Source organism: Sus scrofa, chromosome 13 (genome assembly GCF_000003025.6).
Source record: "Sus scrofa isolate TJ Tabasco breed Duroc chromosome 13, Sscrofa11.1, whole genome shotgun sequence".
Lineage (NCBI taxonomy): Eukaryota > Metazoa > Chordata > Mammalia > Artiodactyla > Suidae > Sus > Sus scrofa.
Genome location: NC_010455.5, coordinates 22,899,024 through 22,920,633, shown reverse-complemented (window position 1 = coordinate 22,920,633; position 21,610 = coordinate 22,899,024). Strand labels below are relative to the sequence as shown.

General features: G+C 41.3%; 1 protein-coding gene across 1 annotated transcript in view; it reads right to left on the bottom strand.

The window, feature by feature from the left end:
* Positions 1–21,610, bottom strand: part of DLEC1 (deleted in lung and esophageal cancer 1) — a 91,762-nt gene that overhangs the window by 44,338 nt on the left and 25,814 nt on the right. The window contains 5 exon segments of the mRNA XM_021071663.1: positions 14,113–14,191; positions 15,703–15,790; positions 15,793–15,922; positions 16,126–16,319; positions 17,655–17,765. Of these exon segments, the coding sequence (XP_020927322.1) occupies positions 14,113–14,191; positions 15,703–15,790; positions 15,793–15,922; positions 16,126–16,319; positions 17,655–17,765 (602 nt within the window).

The following is a 21,610-nucleotide window of genomic DNA, read 5'->3' as shown; positions in this document are numbered from 1 at the left end:
CTAAGCCACAACAGAAACTCCTGAAGTTATTTTCATCAAAGCTGGACAGCCACATAGTTTGAAGAACCAAAGAGTTCTACCAAGTTTTGAAAACAGAACTCTTGCTCTCTTTCCCTGCCATTTCCCACCCCAAATGTAAATACTTTTTCCTACTTGAGCTGATTATTTTGGAAGTTACTCCCATGTCTCCAAGCAGCATGCTAATTTTTTTTCAGTTTTAGGCATTAATTATGGATGGATGATATGGGTATTCTCTCTTTCCCAAAACCAGTTCACCATATGACATACCCTTCCTGTCCCCCATCTTCCTGACATAAGTGACATCACACTACTGGTTAGATCAGTAATTAACATTTACATCATTATTGCTATGTGAATGCTATTCACCACTGAGCATGAAATTCTCCCTTAATCTATTTTTGTTTTTCCTGGAGTTAATAATCAACAAATTATTTTGTTGCCTATGTACTTATCAATAATTTCATCTCTTTCCACTGCTCTACAAATCTCTTCCTAAGAAGTCCAAATATAACGGGGACTCTGATAAGGGTTACCTCCGTAAGTCACCCCCTCCTAGAGCCTTCCAGCCTCTTCCAGTCAGGACTGGTCACTTGATATACCTACTGCTAACTTTTGCCCAGGACAGGACAACTCCTGCAGCAGTTTTAAGCCATCCCCAGAAGATCTCTGACACTCCTACCACTAAGAGGTGAGGTCTATGAAACATCTCCTTGAGTCTGGGCCACTCTCAGTGACTCACTTGTAACCTACAGAAACGCAGAGGAAGTCACGACTTTCTCTACTGTTCCCAGGGGACCTCCAAGGTCAGGTCGTGAGGACTGATGCAACTTTCCTCTTGCTTGCTTGGATACTCACTTAGAAGCTCAGATCACTCACTGTGAGCTGCCTGCTCACTTGAGGCAGCTGTTCTCTGAGGAAGACCAGGCCACATGGAGAATCCATGGGCAGGTGCTCTGTTAACAGCTCAGCTGACAACCAGCAATGATTACTATGGGAGTGAAAATGCCTCATAATTCCAGCCCCATCTGTCAAGTTACCCCTAGGCACTGACTCTTTCCAACTAAGGTCTCAAGCATCATGGAACAAGTCATTCCCATTGTGCCCTGTTGGAATTTCTGATGCAAAGAATGTATGAGCACGATAAAATGGTTATTTTAAGTTGTGAAGCTTTGGTGAAATTCCCTTTGCAGCAGTAGTTACTGGAAAGCCCTCTCACCGCTATGAACCTGGGCATTTCCGTCACCCCTCTCCTGTGCTGGATCTCTCATTTCCCACATACTTTGTTTTCCTCTTCCTTGGTTTACTCACTTCTATAGGGGAGCATATACCCTAAGAGTTTCCTAAGAAAGGCTGCCCGATTCACAGATTCACACATTTTGGTGTGTGTCTTTTTTTTTTCAGGGCTGCACCAGTGGCACATGGAAGTTCCCAGGCTAGGGGTCAAATGGGAGCTGTCGTCGCTAGCCTACACCACAGCCACAGCAACTCAGGATCTGAGCCATGTCTGCAACCTACACCACAGCTCCCGACAACGCCGGATCCTTAACCTACAGAGCAAGGCCAGGGATCGAACCCGTATCCTCATGGATGCTCGTTGGGTTTCTTTTTTTTTTTTTCTTTTTTTATTTTTCGTCTTTTTGCTATTTCTTTGGGCCGCTCCCACGGCATATAGAGGTTCCCAGGCTAGGGGTCAAATCGGAGCTGTAGTCACTGGCCTACGCCAGAGCCACAGCAACTCGGGATCTGAGCCGTGTCTGCAACCTACACCACAGCTCACGGCAACGCCGGATCGTTAACCCACTGAGCAAGGGCAGGGACCGAACCCACAACCTCATGGTTCCTAGTCGGATTCGTTAACCACTGCACCACGACGGGAACTCCTCGTTGGGTTTCTTAACCAACGAGTCAGGACAAGAACTCCAGTTCACACATTTTTTAAGACTTGGAAAACTCGAAAATATTTTTATCCTTAAACTTATAGTTTAGAAGGGTAAATACCTGCTACGTTATAGTCATGCGTCCAACAGATGCAAGGTGCATTTCTAAGAGACATCACTGGACACAATTCAATTTATACAACACAATGTGGCAGACTGTATTTCTCTGCTGGGGAGGCTTTTGCTCAGGGGGAAAGCAGCACTGTGCTCTGAAGAAGAAAAGAACTACCTGATGTGGAGAAGCCTTAGGGGGACTTCCTAAGGGGAGGGAAAGGAGGGGAGGGGAGGAGTAGCCAGGAGTGTGAAGAGTCCCGAGGCCCTGCTGCCATGTGGGTACACCCCCGGGGGGAGGGGGGAACGGGAATGAGGTCTCAGCTAAAAGCCAGCATCTTCCACCATACACATGGAAGACCTCAGCCCCAGTTTTCTGGCTGAGAGCCCAGATATCACAGGGTAGAGATAAACCCTCCTCGCTGTGTACCATCTGATCAGCATGCAAATTGCTGATTCATACCAAGTCATGGGGCAGTGTGTTACATGGAACATTGAATATATTAAGAGAAACTCCAATAAAAGTTGCCATTAAAATCACGCCAGAAGACCAAAATATACAAACAGCTCATACTACTCAATTACAACAACGAAAAACAAACAACCCAATCTAAAAATGGGCAGAGGACCTAAAAAGACATTTCTCCAAAGAAGACATACAGAGATAGCCAATAGGCACATGAAGAGATGCTTGACATTACCAATTATTAGAAAAATGTAATTTAAATCTACAATGAGGTAAGACCTTACACCAATCATAATGGCCATCATCAAAAAACAACAGGGAGTTACCGTCATGGCTCAGCAATTAACGAACCTGACTACTATCCATGAGGATGTGGGTTCGATCCCTGGCCTCACTCAGTGGGTTAAGGATCCAGTGTTGCCATGAGCTGTGGTGTAGGTCACAGATGCAGCTCGAATCCTGTGTTGCTGTGGCTGTGGCGTAGGCCAGTGGCTACAGCTCTGATTGGACGCCTAGCCTGGGAACCTCCATATGCCATTGGTGTGGCCATAAAAATACCAAAAAAAAAAAAAAAAGTTTACCAACAACAAGTGCTGGAGAGGGTGTGGAGAAAGGGGAACCCGCCTACACTGTTGGTGGCAATGTAACTTGGTGCAACCACTATGGAAAACAGTATGGAGGCCCCTCAAAAAACTAAAAATAGAGTTGCCATATGATCCAGCAATCCCACTGATAGGCATCTATCTGGACAAAACTATAATTCAAAACAATACATATACCCCTATTTTCACAACAGCACTATTTACAATATTTAAGACAAGGAAGCAACCTAAGTGTCTACTGACAGATGAATAGATAAAGATGATGTGGGGTGTGTGTATACATATACAATAGCCTATTATTCAGCCATAAAAGCAAACAAAATAATGCCATTGGGAGCAACATAAATGTACCTAGAGATGATTATAGTAAGCAAAGTCAGTCAGACAGAGAAAGATAAATACCATATGTTATCACTTACATATGGAATCTAAAATATAACACAAATGAACACATCTATGAAACAGAAGCAGACCTACAGAGAGAACAGACTTGTGGCTGCCAAGGAGTAGAGTGGGTAGGGAGGGGACGGATTGGGAGTTGGAGATTAGCAGATGCAAACTAGTATATATAAAATGGAAAAATAACAGGGTCCTACCATATAGCACAGAGAACTATATTCAGTATCCTGTGGTAAGACATAATGAAAAGGAATATAGAGAAGAATATACATAGGTATAACTGAATCACTTTTCTGTATAGCTGAAATTAATTCAACACTGTAAATCAAATGAACTTCAATAATATTAGTTTAAAAATAAATTTAAAAAAAAAAGCCATGCCGGGAGGGAATATTTCAAGTACTTCGTTTTGTTTTGTTTTTCTATCGAGTACTTTTAAGCACAAATAGTGCTAAGTTCCAGAATGTAATACATCTGGGATATATGCCTCCCACTGTATCAATATTTATAATCCTGCAATTGGACCTGCCGCCACTGTGGTGACCTGACCCTAAGCCTCACTAAACAGCCACCAGATGCAGAGGTTTTCACAAGCAGAATGTTTTTCTAAGATTCTTCAGATGACTGTGGGAGAAGGGAGCTACAAGCATGGAATGAGAAGAAGCTCTGTGGAATCAGACTGTAATTAGAGGTATCAGCATGAAGTCATGGTTTTACACATGTGAGCACATGGATGTATACATGAAACTGTGTATACAGACATTTGTGTATACAGGGTTGGACCTGTGAAATGGCTGTTTTTTTTCCCACCTCTATCTGTTGAAACGATTTGGAAGCAATGACACCCCAGTAGCAAATAGCGGATCTAGCTCTTGGGTCTTAGATTTCTTTTTTTTTTTTTTAGATCTTGGTTTCTAAATACCATTCTCCACTAAAAGAAACCACAACTTCTTCGAAACTGATTCCAGAAATGGGACAAAGAGTACAAGATGAACCGGGGACATCTCGTGATGGCAGAACATAAGGAAGTGCCCAAGAAACGGCTAGATCATATCAAAAGAACACAAGAGACAGTTTGTAAGGCTCATACAAAGACAAACCTGGGCTAATGTCAGAAGCAAAATGAATGCTGACTGTAAATGACCTAACTACTCATTTTAGGCTAGACCAACATAACTTCATCATTGAGAAGGATTCTAAATATATGTGCCCTCACCAACAAGATGAACACACCACAACATCCAATACATTTTATAGTGTCTGGATACATATATATATATATATTTTTTTGTCTTTTTGCTATTTCTTTGGGCCGCTTCCGCGGCATGTGGAGGTTCCCAGGCTAGGGGTCGAATCACAGCTGTAGCCACCGGCCTACGCCAGAGCCACAGCAACGCAGGATCCGAGCCACGTCTGCAACCTACACCACAGCTCACGGCAACGCCGGATCGTCAACCCACTGAGCAAGGGCAGGGACCGAACCCGCAACCTCATGGTTCTTAGTCGGATTCGTTAACCACTGCGCCACGACGGGAACTCCCTGGATACATGTTTTTGAAAAAGATAAAATAATCATTTCATCATAGGGGGAAAAAACAATTACTTAACTATAACTGACCAAACTGATCCTTAAGATGCAGTCTCCTGGGTGGACCAACAATGACTGAAAATTAGGATACAAACTAGGTTCCAAATGTTTCTTATAATATTTATAATTGCGTGTGACTTCCAGGTGTTTAAATGTTGCTATGCCCCTAACATCAAATTGAGATCCAGTATGTTTCTGTACCAGAGACTAAAAGCCATATGGTAAAATCCTTCCCTCTAGAAACTTTTAAACAATTTTTAATTCTTTAAATTATAGTTGATTTACAATGTTTTGTCAAATTCTGCTATACAGCAAAGTAACCAAGTAATCTAGTTACACATATATATACAATCTTTTTCTCATATTATCTTTTTTTTTAGGGCTGCGCCTATGGCATATGGAAATTCCAAGGCTAGGGGTCAAATTGGAGCTACAGCTGCTACAGCTGCCGGCCTATACCTCAGCCACAGCAACGTGGGATCCAAGCTGCATCTGTGACCTACACCACAGCTCATGGCAATGCTGGATCCACAACCCACTGAGTGAGGCCAGGGATAGAACCCACATCCTCATGGGCACCAGTTAGATTTGTTTCCACTGCACCACAATGGGAACTCCCTCTCATATTATCTTCTATCATGTTCTATCACAAGAGATTGGATACAGTTTCCTGTGCTATACAGTAGGACTTCATTGCCTATCCATTCTAAATGTAATAGTTTGAGATGTGATTAAGATGGTGGAGTAGAAGGATTGGAACTCAACTTCTCTCATGGAAACAACAAAATTACAACCAACTGCTGAACAACCTTCAACAAAACAGACTGGAAACTGCTAAAAAAAAGACATCCTACTCCAAAAGACAAAGAGGAGGCCACATCATGATGGTAGGAGGGGTGATTACATGATATAAGCAACTCCATATGAGCTGGGTGGAGATACCACTGACTGGGAAGTAACTATACTGCAAGGGCTGACCCATAGGAGTGAGAGTTCCAAGCCCCACATCAGGTTCCCATGCCTGGATATCTGGCATTTGGGAGGAGTAGCCCCCAGAGCATCTGGCATTGAGGGCCAGTAGGGCTTGCGTGTAGGAGCTCCATGGGACTGGGGGAAATGTGAGACATAATTCTTGAAAGGCGCACACAGGCTTTATGTGCACTAGGTCCCAGGGCAAAGCAGAAACTCCACAGGAATCTAGGTCAGACCTGACTGTGATTCTTGGAGGATCTCCAGGGAAAACAAGGGGTGACTGTGGCTTGTGAGGGGGAAGGACATTGGAGGCAAAGGTCTCAGGAATAATCATCAGCGTGAAAGCCCCAGGAAGTAGGCATTTTGGAAAGATCCGGCCACACACATCAAGGCTGAGAAGCCCCAGGCCAAAACAACACACCCATGAGCAAAGAGGATGCCTAAAGACCCCACCCCCACCCCAGGCACATGGCCACCTCTAATTACACCCAGGGACAAGGCTCCACCCACCAGAGGGATAAGAATCAGCTCCACCTACCAGTGGGCAGCCACCAGTCCCTCCCATCAGGGATACTGCAGCAAGCCCCAGAACCAACTTCAGCAACAAGGGGGGGCAGATATCAGAAGCAAGAGAAGCTACAAAACTATTGTCTGCAAAAAGGAGACCACATCAAAAATCTATACAAATTGAAAAGGCAGAGAATTATGACTCAGATAAAGGAACAAGGAAAAAAAAGAAAGAAAGAAAGAAAAAAAAAACAGCTACATGATCTGGAGATTACAACCTCCATGAAAAAGACTTTAGACAAATGATAGAAAAATGATTCAAGATCTTGGAACTAAACTGGAGGCAAAAATTGACAAAGTAGAAGAAACACTGAACAGGAGTTCCCATCGTGGTTCAGTGGTTAACAAAATCAACTAGTATCCATGAGGATGTGGGTTTGATCCCTGGCCTTGCTCAGTGGGTTAAGGATCTGGCACTGCTGTGAGCTGTGGTATAGGTGGCAGACATGGCTCGGGTCCCACGTTGCTGTGGCTGTGGTGTAGGCTGGCAGCTACAGCTCCAATTTGACCCCTAGGCTGGGAACCTCCATATGCCACGGGTGCACCCCCAAAAGACAAAGACAAAAAAAAAAAAAAAAAAAGAAGAAGAAGAAGAAACACTAACAAAGAAATAAAAGACATAAAAATTAAGTTATCAGAGATGCAAAATACAACAAACAAAATAAAAAACTCACTAAAAGGAACCAATAGCAGAATAAAGGAGGCAGAAGAACAAATAAGTGAGGTGCAAGAGAGACTGGCAGAAGTCATTGACAGAACAGAAAAGAGAAAAAAGATTGAAAAGAACTGAAGACAGTCTAAGAGAACTCTGGGACAACTTTAAACACACCAACATCTATGCTATAGGGGTGCCAGAAGGAAAAGAGAGAGAAAAGACCAGAGAGAAGAGAGAGAAAGGCCAGAGAAAATATCTGAAGAGATAATAGCTGAAAACTTTCCCAGCATGGGAAAGGACACTCACTCAAATCCAAGAAGCACATACACCCAAGGAGGAATACTCCAAGGCATATATTAATCAAACGGACCAAAATTAAACACAAAGAAAAATACAGCAGCTAGGGAAAAGAAACAAACAACATACAAGGGAACCCCGATAAGGTTATTGGCTGATTTTTCACTAGAAATTCTGCAGGCCAGAAGGGAGTCGCACAATATACCTAAATTGATGCAAGGAAAAAAACCTCCAACCAAGATGACTCTACCCTGCAAAGCTCTCATCCAGATTTGAAGGAGAAATCAAAAGCTTTACAGACCAGCAAAAGCTAAGAGAATTCAGTACCACTAAACCAGCTTTACAACAAATACTAAAGGAACGTCTCTAGGTGTAAAAGGAAAGGCCTCAACTTGAAACAAAAAAATTACAGTTGACAAGGCTCACTGGTAAAGGCATACACATAGGAAATTGCCCCCACACAAATATGTTACCAAAACCAGAAATCCTGAGAAGAGGAGTGTACAAATGTAGGATACTGAAGATGTTTCTACAATTAGGAGAGCAACAACTTAAACCAATCTTGTATATATATAGACTACTGTATCAAAACCTCATGGTAACTGCAAACCAAAAATCTACAATAGCTACACACACAAATAAGAAAAAGCAATTCAAACATAACGCTAAAGACAGTATCAAACCACAAAAGGTGAGAACAAGAGAAGGGAATAAAAAAGACCAACAAAACCAAATCCAAAACAGTTAATAAAATGGCAATGAAAATATACATATCAATAATTACCTTAAATGTAAATGGACTAAATGCCCCAACCAAAAGTCACAGACTGTCTGAATGGGTATGAAAACAAGACCCAAATATATGCTGTCTTCAAGAGACCCACTTCACTTCTAGGGACATGTACAAATTCAAAGTGAGAGGGTGGAAGAAAATATTCCATGCAAACAGGAATCAAAGAAAGCTGGAGTAGCAAAACTCATATCAAACAAATAGATCTTAAAATTAAGAATGTTACAAGAGGAGTTCCCATCGTGGCGCAGTGGTTAACGAATCCGACTAGGAACCATGAGGTTGCGGGTTCGGTCCCTGCCCTTGCTCAGTGGGTTAATGATCCGGCGTTGCTGTGAGCTGTGGTGTAGGTTGCAGACGCGGCTCGGATCCCGCGTTGCTGTGGCTCTGGCGTAGGCCGGTGGCTACAGCTCCGATTCAACCCCTAGCCTGGGAATCTCCATATGCCGCGGGAGCGGCCCAAGAAACAGCAACAACAACAACAACAAAAGACAAAAAAGACAAAAAGACAAAAAAAAAAAAAAAAAAGAATGTTACAAGAGACAAAGAAGGACATTATATTATGATCAAAGGATCAATTCAAGAAAATATAACTATTGTAAATATACATGTACCCAATAGAGGAGCACCTCAATATATAAGGCAACTGCTAACGACCTTAACGGAAAAAGTTGGCAATAACACAATAATAGTGGGGGACTTTAACACCCCACTTACAACAATGGACAGATCATCCAGATAGAAAATCAACAAGGAAACAGAGGGCTCAAATGATGCATTAGATCAGATGGACTTATTAGATATTTATAGAATATCCCATCCAAAAGCAGCAGAATACACTTTTTTCTCAAGTGTACACAGAACTTTCTCCAGGATAGATCACATTCTGGGCCACAAATAATGCCTAGGTAAATTTAAGAAAACTGAAAATATAACAAGCATCTTTCCCACTCACAACACTATAGGACTAGAAATCAACTGGAAAAAAAATGCGAAAAACACAAACATGTGAAGACCAAACAACATGCTACCAACCAACCAACCAATGGATCACTGAAGAAATCAAAGAGGAAATTTAAAAATACGTAGAAGCCAATGACAACAAAGACACAACACTCCAAAACCAATGGGAAGCAGCAAGAGCAGTTCTCAGAGGGAAGTTTATAGCAATACAAGCCCATCTCAGGAAACAAGAAAAAACTCAAATAAACAACCTAACTTTACATCTAAAGCAGCTAGAGAGAGAACAGACAAAACCCAAAGTTAGCAGAAGGAAAGAAATCATAAAGATCAGAACAGAAATAAATGAAATAGAAATGAAGAAAATTGTAGAAAAAAAATCAATAAAACTAAAACCTGGTTCTTTGAAAAGATCAACAAAGTTGATAAACCCTTAGCCAGACTCATCAAGAAAAAAGAGAAAGGGCTCAATCAATAAAATTAGAAATGAAAAAGAAGTTACAGTGGACATCACAGGAATACTAAGGATCATAAGAGACTACTACAAGCAACTATATGCCAATAAAACGGACAACCTAGAAGAAATGGATAAATTCTTAGAGAGGTACAATCTTCCAAGACTAAACAAAGACAAAATAGAATAGATGAATGGACCAATCACAAGTACTGAAATTGGAAATGTGACTAAAAATTCCCAGCAAGGAGTTCCTGTGGTAGCTCGGCAGAAACGAATGTGACTAGGAAGCATGAGGTTGCGGGTTTGATCACTGGCCTCACTCAGTGGGTTAAGGATCTGGTGTTGCAGTGAGCTGTAGTGTAGGCTGCAGATGCAGCTCAGATTCTGTGTTGCTGTGGCTGTGGTGTAGGCTGGCAGCTATAGTTCCAATTCGACCCCTAGCCTGGGAGCCTCCATGTGCCGCAAGTGCAGCCCTAAAAAGCAAAATAATAATAATAATAATAATAATAATAATAATGATGATGATGATGATGAAAATAAATTTCCAACAAACAAAACTCCAGGACCAGATAGCTTCACAGGTGAATTCTATCAAACATTTGGAGAAGAGCTAACACCTATTCTTCTGATACTCTTCCAAAAACTGCAGCGAAAGAAACACTCCCAAACATTCTATGAGGCCACCACCTTACTGATACCAAACAGACAAAGACATCACAATAAAAAAAATTACAGGCCAATATCACTGATGAACATAGATGCAAAAATCCTCAACAAAATACTAGCAAACCAAATCCAACAATACATTAAAAGGACCGTACACCATGATCCAGTGGGATTTATCCAAGGGATGCAAGGATTCTTCAATATCCACAAATCAATCAGTGTGATATACCACATTAAACTGACAAATAAAAACCATATGATTCTCTCAATAGATGGAGAAGATGCTTTTAACAAAATCCTACACCCATTTCTGATTAAAAACTCTCCAAATGTGGGCATAAAGGGAACCTACATTAACATAATAAAGGCCATATATGACAGACCCAGAGCATTCTCAATGGTGAAAAAAATGAAAGAATCCCTGCTAAGATCAGGAACAAGACAAAGATCCCCACTCTTACTACGACTATTCAACATAGTTTTGGAAGTCTTAGCCAGGGCATTCAGAGAAAAAAAAGAAATAAAAGAAATCTAAATTAGAAAGGAAGAAGTAAAACTATCACTGTTTGCAAATGACATGATAATATACCTAGAAAATCCTAAAAACACTACCAGAAAACTGTTAGAGCTCATCAATGAATTTGGCAAAGTCACAGGATATAAAATTAATACACAGAAGTCGACTGCATTTCTATATGCTAACAATGAAATATTGCAAAGAGAAATTAAGGAAATAATCCCATTTACCATCACATCAAAAAGAATTAAATACCTAGAAATAAAGCTACTTAAAGAGACAAAATACATGTACTCTATATGAAAACTATATGCTGATGAAAGAAATCAAAGAGGACACAAATAGATGGAAAGATATATGATGCTCTTAGATTGGAAGAGTCAATATCGTCAACATGACTATACTACCAAAGGCAATCACAGATTCAAAGCAATCCTTATCAAACTACCAATGGTATTTTTCACAGAACTAGAACGAAAAACAATTTTTTTTCTTTTGTCCTTTTAGGGCCGCACCCACAGCATATGGAGGTTCCCAGGCTAGGGGTCTAATCGGAGCTGTAGCTGCCAGCCTATGCCAGAGCCATAGCAATGCCAGATCTAAGCTGCATCTGGGACCTACACCACAGCTCATGGCAATGCTGGATCCTTAACCCACTGAGCAAGGCCAGGGATTGAACCTGCAACCTCGTGGTTCCTACAGATTCGTTTCTGCTGCACCATGACAGGAACTCCTTGAAAAAAAATTTTAAACTTGTATGAAACACGAGAGACCCCAAATAGCCAAAGCTGTACTGAAAAAGAAAAGTGGAGCTGAAGGAATCAGTCTTCTGGACTTCAGACTATACTATAAAGCTAGTCATCGAAGCAGTATGGTACTAGCACAAAACAGAAATTTAGATCAGTGAACCAGGACAGAAAGCCCAGAGTTAAATCCACTGACCTATGGTCAACTAATATATGACAAAGGAGGCAAGAGTAAACAGAGGAGAAAAGACAGTCCCTTCAACAAGTGATACTGGGAAAACTGGACAGCTACATATAAAAGAATGAAATTAGAACACTCACTAACACCATACACAAAAATAAACTCAAAATGGATTAAAAACTTAAACATAAGGCCAGATACTATAAAACTCTTAGAGGAAAACACTGGCAGAACACTATCTGACAAACCACAGCAATATATTCTCAGATCCACCTCCTAGAGTAATGACAAAAAAACTAAAATAAATAAATGGGACCTAATTAAACTTAAAAGTTTTTGCCTAGCAAAGGAAACCCTAAACATAACGAAAAGACAACCCACAGAATGGGAGACAATATTTGCAAATTAAATGACTGACAAATGATTAATCTCCAAAATAAATGAAAATCTCCAGTAGCACAACACCAAAAAAAAAAAAAATAGCAGAAGAGCTAAACAGACAATTATCCAAAGAAGGCATACATGAAAAGATTTTCAACATCACTAATTATTAGATAAATGCAAATTAAAACTACTATGAGGGGGAGTTCCCATTATGGCATAGCAGAGTAGTATCCATGAGGATGTGGGTTTGATCCCTGGCCTCACTCAGTGGGTTAAGGTTCCAGTGTTGCTGAGAGCTGCAGTGTAGGTCGCAGGGGTGGATCGGATCCAGCATTGCTGTGGCATAGGCCAGCAGCTGCAGCTCCAATTTGACCATTAGCCTGGGAACTTCCATATGCCACAGGTTGGCTCTAAAAAACAAAAACAAAAAAAGAAACTGCCCCCCCAAAAAAACCAAAAAAAAAAAAAAAAAAACAACCCATCACTACCACCAACAAAAAACTACTATGAGGTACCATCTTACACCAGCCTGAATAGCCATCATCAAAAAGTCTACAAACAATAAATGCTGGAGAGTGTGTGGAGAAAACGGAACCCTTTTACACTGTTGGGGGAATGTAAATTGGTGCAATCACCATGGAAAATAGTAGGAGGTTCCTCACAAAACTAAAAATAGAATCACCATATGTTCCAGCAATCCCTCTCCTGGGCATCCATCTGACTCAAAAAGATACATGTACCCCAATGTTCATTGCAGAACTATATACAATAGCCAAGACATGGAAGCAACCTAAATGTCCACTGAAAAAGGAATGGATAAAGATGTGGTACATATGCCAATGGAATATTACTCAGCCATAAAAAGTAATGGAAATAATGGCATTTGCAGCAACATATATTTTCCTAGAAATTATCATGCTAAGTGAAGTTTAGTCAGACAGTGAGACACAAACATCATATGCTATCACTTATGTGTAATCTCAAAAAAGAATACGATGAACTTATTTGTGGGACAGAAACTGACTCACAGACTTTGAAAAACCTATGGTTACCAAGGGAGACAAGTTGGTGGGGGAGGGAAGGACTGGGGGTTTGCGATGGAAATGTTCTAAAATTAGGTTGTGATGATGGCGGTACAACTATACATACAATAAAATTCATTAAAAATAAATTTAATAGTTTGTGTCTACAAACCCCTTGTCCACACCACTCCCTCCCCCTCAGAAACCACAAGTCTGCTCTCCATGTCTGTGAGTCTGTTTCTCCTTCAGGATCTTTTGACCAAAATGAATGGAGTTGAGAAATTTTCATGAGGTGCAGACCTAGCCTAACTAAAATAAAGACGTTAACAGAGGACACTGGAAGACACAGTCTGTCACATATATTCCACAATTAATTTTCCAAGATTTTCTTGAGAATTCATTTTAAAAACCCTGAAGTTGCTTCAATACCATCATTCAGACTGCTTAACAACAGACAGCCCAAATGGCCTCTTACCCTAAAATTACACAAACAAGATTCACTCTTCCTAAGACTACAGATTTTTCCTTCCCCTCTCAGTTATAAATTCTAATTTTGCCTTTCTTCACTGACGACAGTGTGATGACCATTATTTCTCAAATGAGTATGCAGATAACTAAGTCCTCTATTAACGAGTCTTTCAATTCATGAATACAGTATATTTAGTGTGTTTGCAAATGTTTAATGACCAATACTTAGGCTGGGAGAGCCCTGGTTTGGTAGTGTTGGCTGATTTCTATGGTATCAACATTCCCAATATAGTCAATTTCAACGTATCATAATTTATAAATAAGGAAGCAGATGGTGTGGGATTTGCAAAGAAACAAGATTTCTACCTCATAAACCAGTCCAATTTTATAATCTGTGAAAAATCCAATTGATGGCTTAGCTAGAAACACTGGTGTATCAGCACAACTGTGGGAGGGTGAGAGAAAAAAAAGGCCGTTAGTGTCATCCCTATGACTGATTCATGTAAAATAAACACATCCAAGTCATCAAAGAGATGAACGTTTTTTGTCATTTGTTGGGTTTTGCTGTTAAAGCGGGTCACAAAGTAATTTTAACAGCAAGACTGAATCTTTGTGAGGCTATATGTAACTACATATTTCATTTCAAACTCTAGAGGCTTAAACAACAGTATGTAAACTGGGTTTTTAATATAGGTGCTACTTTTACTGGCAAATCTTTTCTAATTTTTCTTTTTCTTTTTTCTTCTTTTTTTTTTTTTTTTTTTAATGGCTGCACCCCTGGCCTATGGCAGTTCCCAGGCCAAGGACTGAATCTGATCTGCAGCTGTGACCTAAGCTACAGCTGCAGCAACACTGGATCATTTAACCCACTGCACGGGGCTGGGGATCTAACCCGTGCCTCTGCAGTGACCTGCGCTGCTGCAGATTCTTAACCCACTGTGTTACAGTGAAAACTCCTTTTCTAACTCTTCTTTTTTTCTTTTCTTTTTTTCTTTTTAGGGATACACCTATGGCATATGGAAATTCCCAGGCTAGGGGCTGAACTGGAGCTGTAGCCACCGGCCTACACTACAGCCACAGCAATGCTGGATCCTTGACCCACTGAGCAAGGCCAGGAATCAAACCCTTGTCCCCATGGATACTAGCTGGGTTCGTTATTGCTGAGCCACAATGGACCTCCCTAACTTTTCTTAATAAGACATTATTTGTCTAATAAAGAAACATTAATAATTTTAAGTTCATTAAAAATAAGAACTCATGTAGCAACTCAAACCCTTCATAAGGACAATTACTTAAATATAGCCAAAGGCACTCGAAGTAAAATTCCAACTTACACTAATTATTTGTAATTAAACAGATTTTAAACTTTTGACTTTTTTTAGGGCCGCACCTTTGGCATATGGCAATTCCCAGGCTAGGGGTCAAATCAGAACTGTAGCCGCCGGCCTACGCCACAGCCACAGCAACGCCAGATCCGAGTCACATCTGTGACCTATACCACAGCTCATGGCAATGCCGGATCCTTAAACCCACCAAATGAGGCCAAGGATTGAACTCACGTCCTCATGGATACTAGTCAGTTTTGTTACTGCTGAGCCACAATGGGAACTCCTAAACATTTTTTTAAATTACCTAAGATACATGAATTTAATGGAAGGAGCACATGGCTATAGAGATGCCTCCCATTTGATCCAGACTGTTCAGATATAAACAAAGGGCCGACAGTAACCCCTATTCCTCAAGACTCTGGCAGGTCAGAAAAGCACAAACCCAGGGCTCTGCAGACATCCAAAGTCCACACCTGTGGGTAGCCCTGAAGCCCTGCTCTATTCTGATAATGACACCCTGCCTCCCAAAAGTCTAGGACCCACCATAAGCCAAGCCAGCCCCAGGACCTTCTGAGTTTTCCTCTGCAGGGTCAGATTTTCTGAGAATATAAGACAGGAAAAGACGCACCTCTGTTCCAGCTCTCCATTCTGGAATTTTCCTCTCAGTGCTGGCTTCTTCGGAGGAAAGAGAAGAGACCTGCCTCCAAATGGAGTATTGGAGGGAAAAAGCGAGGGTTTTTCAGGAAGTGGTTCCGACTCTCCATTCTGGTGAGCAGAAGCCGCTCCAGCTGTCTCTGCGGTGCACGTAAATGGTTCATCCAGTTTTTATTCTTTGCTGAACCTGTTTTCTTAAGAAACACACAGAAAGGATAGAGTCAATGACAAAAAGTGTAGAGGGGCGTGTGTACTGACCTCTCACTGGCTGCATGACCCACAGATGGCCAAGGCAACCCCTCCTCTCCATTTCCTGTGGATTCACCTCAATGGAGCCCCTCCCCCCCCATCATCACCATGTCCCAATGCCCCTTCTCCCACAGGATTCAGTGCTCACCTTGACACTTTCTCTGGACCTGAGTTTGGCCTTAAAAGATGAGTCCCATGTTAGGCTGGCTATAGTGAAGTCCAGCTCGTCTTCAGATTGCGAGAGTGTCTTCCTGCACGCAAGCTGCTTGTTCAGTTCCTTCTTTGGGACAGAACGTTGCTCACAACTAAATGTCGGTTTTGAATATCCAGGATCAAAGATGCCTACGGCAGCAGGAAAATCAATTAAGCTACCATAACAAGGTCAAGGTAAGTTAGCTCATAAAACCACCAAAGACACAGTTTGGTTTTTTCCCCCTAAACTTTCATACTTCCTCCATCAGATGTAACTGCTTTCAGCATATCAATTTCTCCTGGAACTTACTCCGTGTCATCAAGACTGGGACTAGAGAGTGTTCGAATATCTGTTCAGCTGTTGAATACATTCAAGAACATGAGTAGACTGTCATCACACACGTGCATGTACACATAGCCCACGCAGGTGTCAACATGTTCTTTAAAAAGCTCACATGAGAAATCAACGTTTGTATGAGCTTTTTACACCTGTAAGATCAACTCTGAGGGTTAAATGAGAACTTCAGTATTGAGAGCGAGAATGCAATGAAACTGGTACTGCGTGCCCCCCCCCAATGTTTCTTAGCATTGTGCCAGGTAAGTCCTCAACTTGTGTTAACTCCAAACTTATCTGCTTAGGATAGTGAGTTTCCAACTAATTTTAGAATACCAAGGAGTTGCGTACACCATGGCACTTGCTTCTGCTACCTCCTCATGGCCTCTCCTCTCCATACAGCTCAGGCAGTCAGTGGGACTCTTTCCTCATCAACACCCCTGACTGATTCTCTCCACCCCAACCTAAATGCTCCTCAGCTCCAAACTCCCAGAGACCATCATAGAATCCCACTAACGGGGGCTGCCAACAAGCTTGTTTTCGGAGCTTGACACCATTAAGTCATCCTTTTGGATGTAGGATCTATGTGGTGACTCTTCTAAAACTCCACCTTCCTGATTAAGCCCACAACACAGCCTCCCACCCCATTCATTCTCAGAAGATCTGCCTCCCACATCATGGGAAAATGTGTCACACATACACACGTCTTCCTCTGCCTCCCTTCCCACCCTTCCCTCAATACTCAAAGCTGCTCTTGTCCTGTGAAGAAGATGGGAAACCCCCAAGATCCAGGTTCTGACTCCATCAGAAGCTTGCCCCCTTGCTCATTTGTGTCTTCAGACCTCCCTCCTCTGGTGTGTCCAACTACATTTATAAACATTTTCATATCTCTTGGTGTTGGGCCCTGACAAGAGCTCATATTCCACACTGAGGTGCTGAGACTTTGGTCTTGCAGGTGCGAGGAAGCTAGTGAGGATGTGGCATGCTCAAACTTGACCCTCCCAATAGTTACAATCAAAAGTAAGGAAAAGTGGGGCAAAGTCTATGAACAAGGATATGGAAGCAAAGGTGGCCAGTGTGGTCCTACTACTAAAGAATAAAGAGCTTCCTTGGAATGGTATCAGAGGCTCCACGGAGTACAGAGACATTACCTTTAGGTGCAGAGCAAAATGGTACAGTATCGCTGTAGTAATCATCTGGGCAGATCAAATGATGCTTCTGTAGCAGCTCATTGTCCACACACCATCTGAAGATGGTCTTCACTACATAGAAGGGAATGAGAAAAATATATTTCAAGGCAGACTGATGTTGAAGGAACTGCGCCAAAACTTTCTTCATCCTCTGATCCTAAACCACCTAATAAAATTCTTTCTTAGAGCCCTGTGGACATTCAGAGAGTTAAGAAACTATCCAGGCCAGCACTGGACACAAAATGGTGGAGAAGACTTGAGCTCTCCTCCTCTCACGAAAACACCAAAATGAAAACTAACTGCTGAATAACCATCAAAATACAAAAGACTGGAGCCAATCAAAGAAGTTATCATACATCCAAAGACAAAGAAAAAGCCACAACAAGATGATAGGAGGGGTATTTCATAATGCAATCAAATCCCATACCTACTCGGTGGGCAAGCTACAAACCGGAAAATAATTAGACTGCAAAGGTTCTCCCACAGAAGAGTTCTGAGGCCCACATCTGGCTTGCCTGGGGGTCTGGCATTGGAGAAAGAGCCCTTAGAGCATTTGGTTTTGAAGGCCAGCAGGTTTTGAGTGCAGGAGCTCCACAGGACTGGAGGAAAAGAGACTCCACTCTTGGAGGGTGCTCACAAGGTCTCAAGTGCAGTGGGATCCAGGACAAACCAGTGACTCCATAGGAAGCTGGGCCAGACCAACCTGCCAATCCTGCAGGATGTCCTGGGGAGGCAAGGGTCAGCTGTGGCTCACTGTGGGGGCAAGGACAGTTGTGGTGGAGGCCCAGGGAAAATTCTTTGGCATGCGCTCACCTGTAGATCACCATTTTGGCACCAAGACCTGGTCCCAACCCAACAGCCTGCAGGTTCCAGTGCTGGGACACTTCAAGCCAAAAGATCAACAAGATGGGAAAACCTGTACTCTGAAAACTGTAAGATGCTGTTGAAAGAAACTGAAGAGGATACAAAAAAAAGGAAATATAAACCATGCACTTGGATTGGAAAAATCAATACTGTCAAAATGACTATAGTACCCAAAGCAAACTATAGATTCAATGCAACCCCTGTCAAATTACCAATGGCATTTTCCACAGAACTAGAACAAAAATTTTTTTAAATTGTATGGAAACATGAAAGACCCCAAATAGCCAAAGCAATCCTGAAAAAGAAAAATGGAGCTGGAAGAATCAGGCTCCCTGACTTCAGGCTATATTACAAAGCTATAGTCATCAAAACAGTATGGTACTGGCACAAAAACCAAAATATAGATCACTGGAACAGGATAGAAAGCCCAGAGGTAAACCCACATATCCAAGGTCAAGTAATCTATGACAAAGGAGGCAAGAATGCACAACAGAGAAAAGACAGTCTCTTCAATAAGTGGTACTGGGAAAACTAGAGAGCTATATATAAAAGAATGAAATTAGAATACTCTACATACAAAATAGCATATACAAAAATAAACTCAAAATGGATTAAAGGCCTAAATGTAAGACCAGATTCTATAAAACTTCTAGAGGAAAACATAGGCAGAACACTCTTTGACATGAATGGCAGCAATAACTTCTCAAACCCACCTCTTAGAACAATTAAAATAAAAACAAAATTTAACAAATGGGACCTAATTAAACTCAAAAGCTTCTGCACAAAGGAAATCAAAAAGACAACCCACAGAACGGGAAAAAACTCTTCACGAACAAAGCCACTGACAAGGGATTAATCCCCAAAATATACACAAGGCTCATGCAGCTCAATATAAAAAAAAAAAAATCAAAACAATACAGTCCAAAAATGGGCAGATGACCTAAATAGACATTTCTTCAAAGAAGACATACAGATAGTGAAAAAACACATGAAAAGAAGCTCAACATCATTTATTATTAGAGAAATGCATATTGAGACTAAAATGAGGTATCAACAAACATCAGTTAGAATGGCCATCGACAGAAAGTCCTCAAAAAATGTGCTGCAGAAGATATACAGAAAGGAGACCTTTTCCACACTGTTGATAGAAATGTAAATTGGCCCAACTACTATGGAGAACTGTATGAGGGTTCTCTAAAAAACTGAAAATAGAGGAGTTCCTGTAGTGGCTCAGTGAGTTATGAACCTGACTAGCATCCATGAGGATGCCAGTTTGGTCCCTGGCCCTGAAAGGATCTGATGTTGAGCTGTCATGTAGGTAGCAGACATGGCTTGGATCCTGTGTTGCTGTGGCTGTGGCTGTGGTGCAGTCTGGCAGCTGCAGCTCTGATTCAACCCCTAGCCTGGAACTTCCATATGTTATGGGTGTGGCCCTAAAAAGCAAATAAATAAATAGAATTAAAATATATATAATAAAAATAAATAAATACAATTAAAAAATTAAAAATAAAATAAAATACCCTAAAAATAGAAATGCCATATGATCTGGCAAACCCACTTCCAGGTACATGTCCAGAGAAAACCGTAATTTGAAAAGATACAGGCATCCTAATGTTCCCTGCAGCACTATTAACAAGAGTCAAGATATGGAAGCAACCTAAATGAGCATCAGCAGAGGAATGGATAAAGACGTGGTACATATATATGCAATAGGATATTACTCAGCCATAAAGAAGAATGACATAATGCCATTTGCAGTAACATGGATGGACTTAAGACATTATCATGCTAAGTGAAGTAAGACAGAAAAAGACAAATACAGTATTGCTTATACATAGAATCTGATAAAAAAAAACAATATAAAAGAACTTATTTACAAAACAGAGACAGACTGATAGCCCTTGAAAACAAACTTCTGGTTACTGAAGGGGAAAGGTGGCAGTCGGGGGATAAATTAGCAGTTTGGGATTAACATATATACACTACTATATATAAAATAGATAATCAATAAGGACCTATTTTACAGGACAGAGAACTCTACTCAATAGTCAATAATAACCTATATAGGAAAATAATCTGAAGGAGAATGGAGATACATAAAAAACTGATTCACTTTTCTGTACATCTGAAGCTAACACTGTAAATCAACCATAGTCCAATATAAAATAAAAACAAAAAGCTAACCAGCAAGTGTTTATGTTGACTACTTAAAGAGTCCAACCACTGAACGAGGTTGTGCTGAGGTATTATTTGAACTAAAATATGGTTACTTGAAGAGAGGTCTATAACAAAACAGAGTTAAGAGAAATATGGTAAATTGAGTGGCCCTAACTCTTCACCCCTATCTGTATCCTCCCCATTCCCCGCCACCGCCATGTGAGCGTGAAGTTATTGGTCGTGGAGACAGTGTGCACTTCTTTGGCCTTGGCTTTGGCCGTGTGATGTTCTTTGACCATGAGATGTTGGCAGGAGTTTAAAATTTGATGGAGCAGCTGAGCCTTCCCTCTCAGGCCTTTGCCATCATCATGAGAAAAGTTCCTGCCCCTTCATCCTGGAGCCCAATAAGAATCCAGGTGGAACTGACCTGAGCTTCACCTGCAGCAGGGAGCCAAGCCCAGCTTCATCATCCAAGCCCCAAGCAACCTGCAGCCTCATAAGAGAAAACCTCATTTAATAGAGTGAGAAGTTGATAATAATTATCTATGGGTGACAATCCAAGAACCACAGAAAAGATATATTATTTAGAGGTTTCCAAAAGACAGAGCTAAAAACGGCCATTTCTGGCAAGTGGACTGAGGTGAGGTAGAGGATTTCTTTTTTCAACAGACTATTTTGTAGAACGCAGTATTAGGTCTGAGTCTGTGGCAAAACTGAGAGGAAGGTACACAGATTCCCCATATACCCCCTGCCCCCACACATACACTGACTCCTCCATTGTCAACATTCCCCACCAGATGATACATTTGTTACAACTGATGATCCTACTTGACACATCACTATCACACCAAGCCTGCAGTTTATGTTAGGGTTCACTCCTACTGTTGCACAGTTTA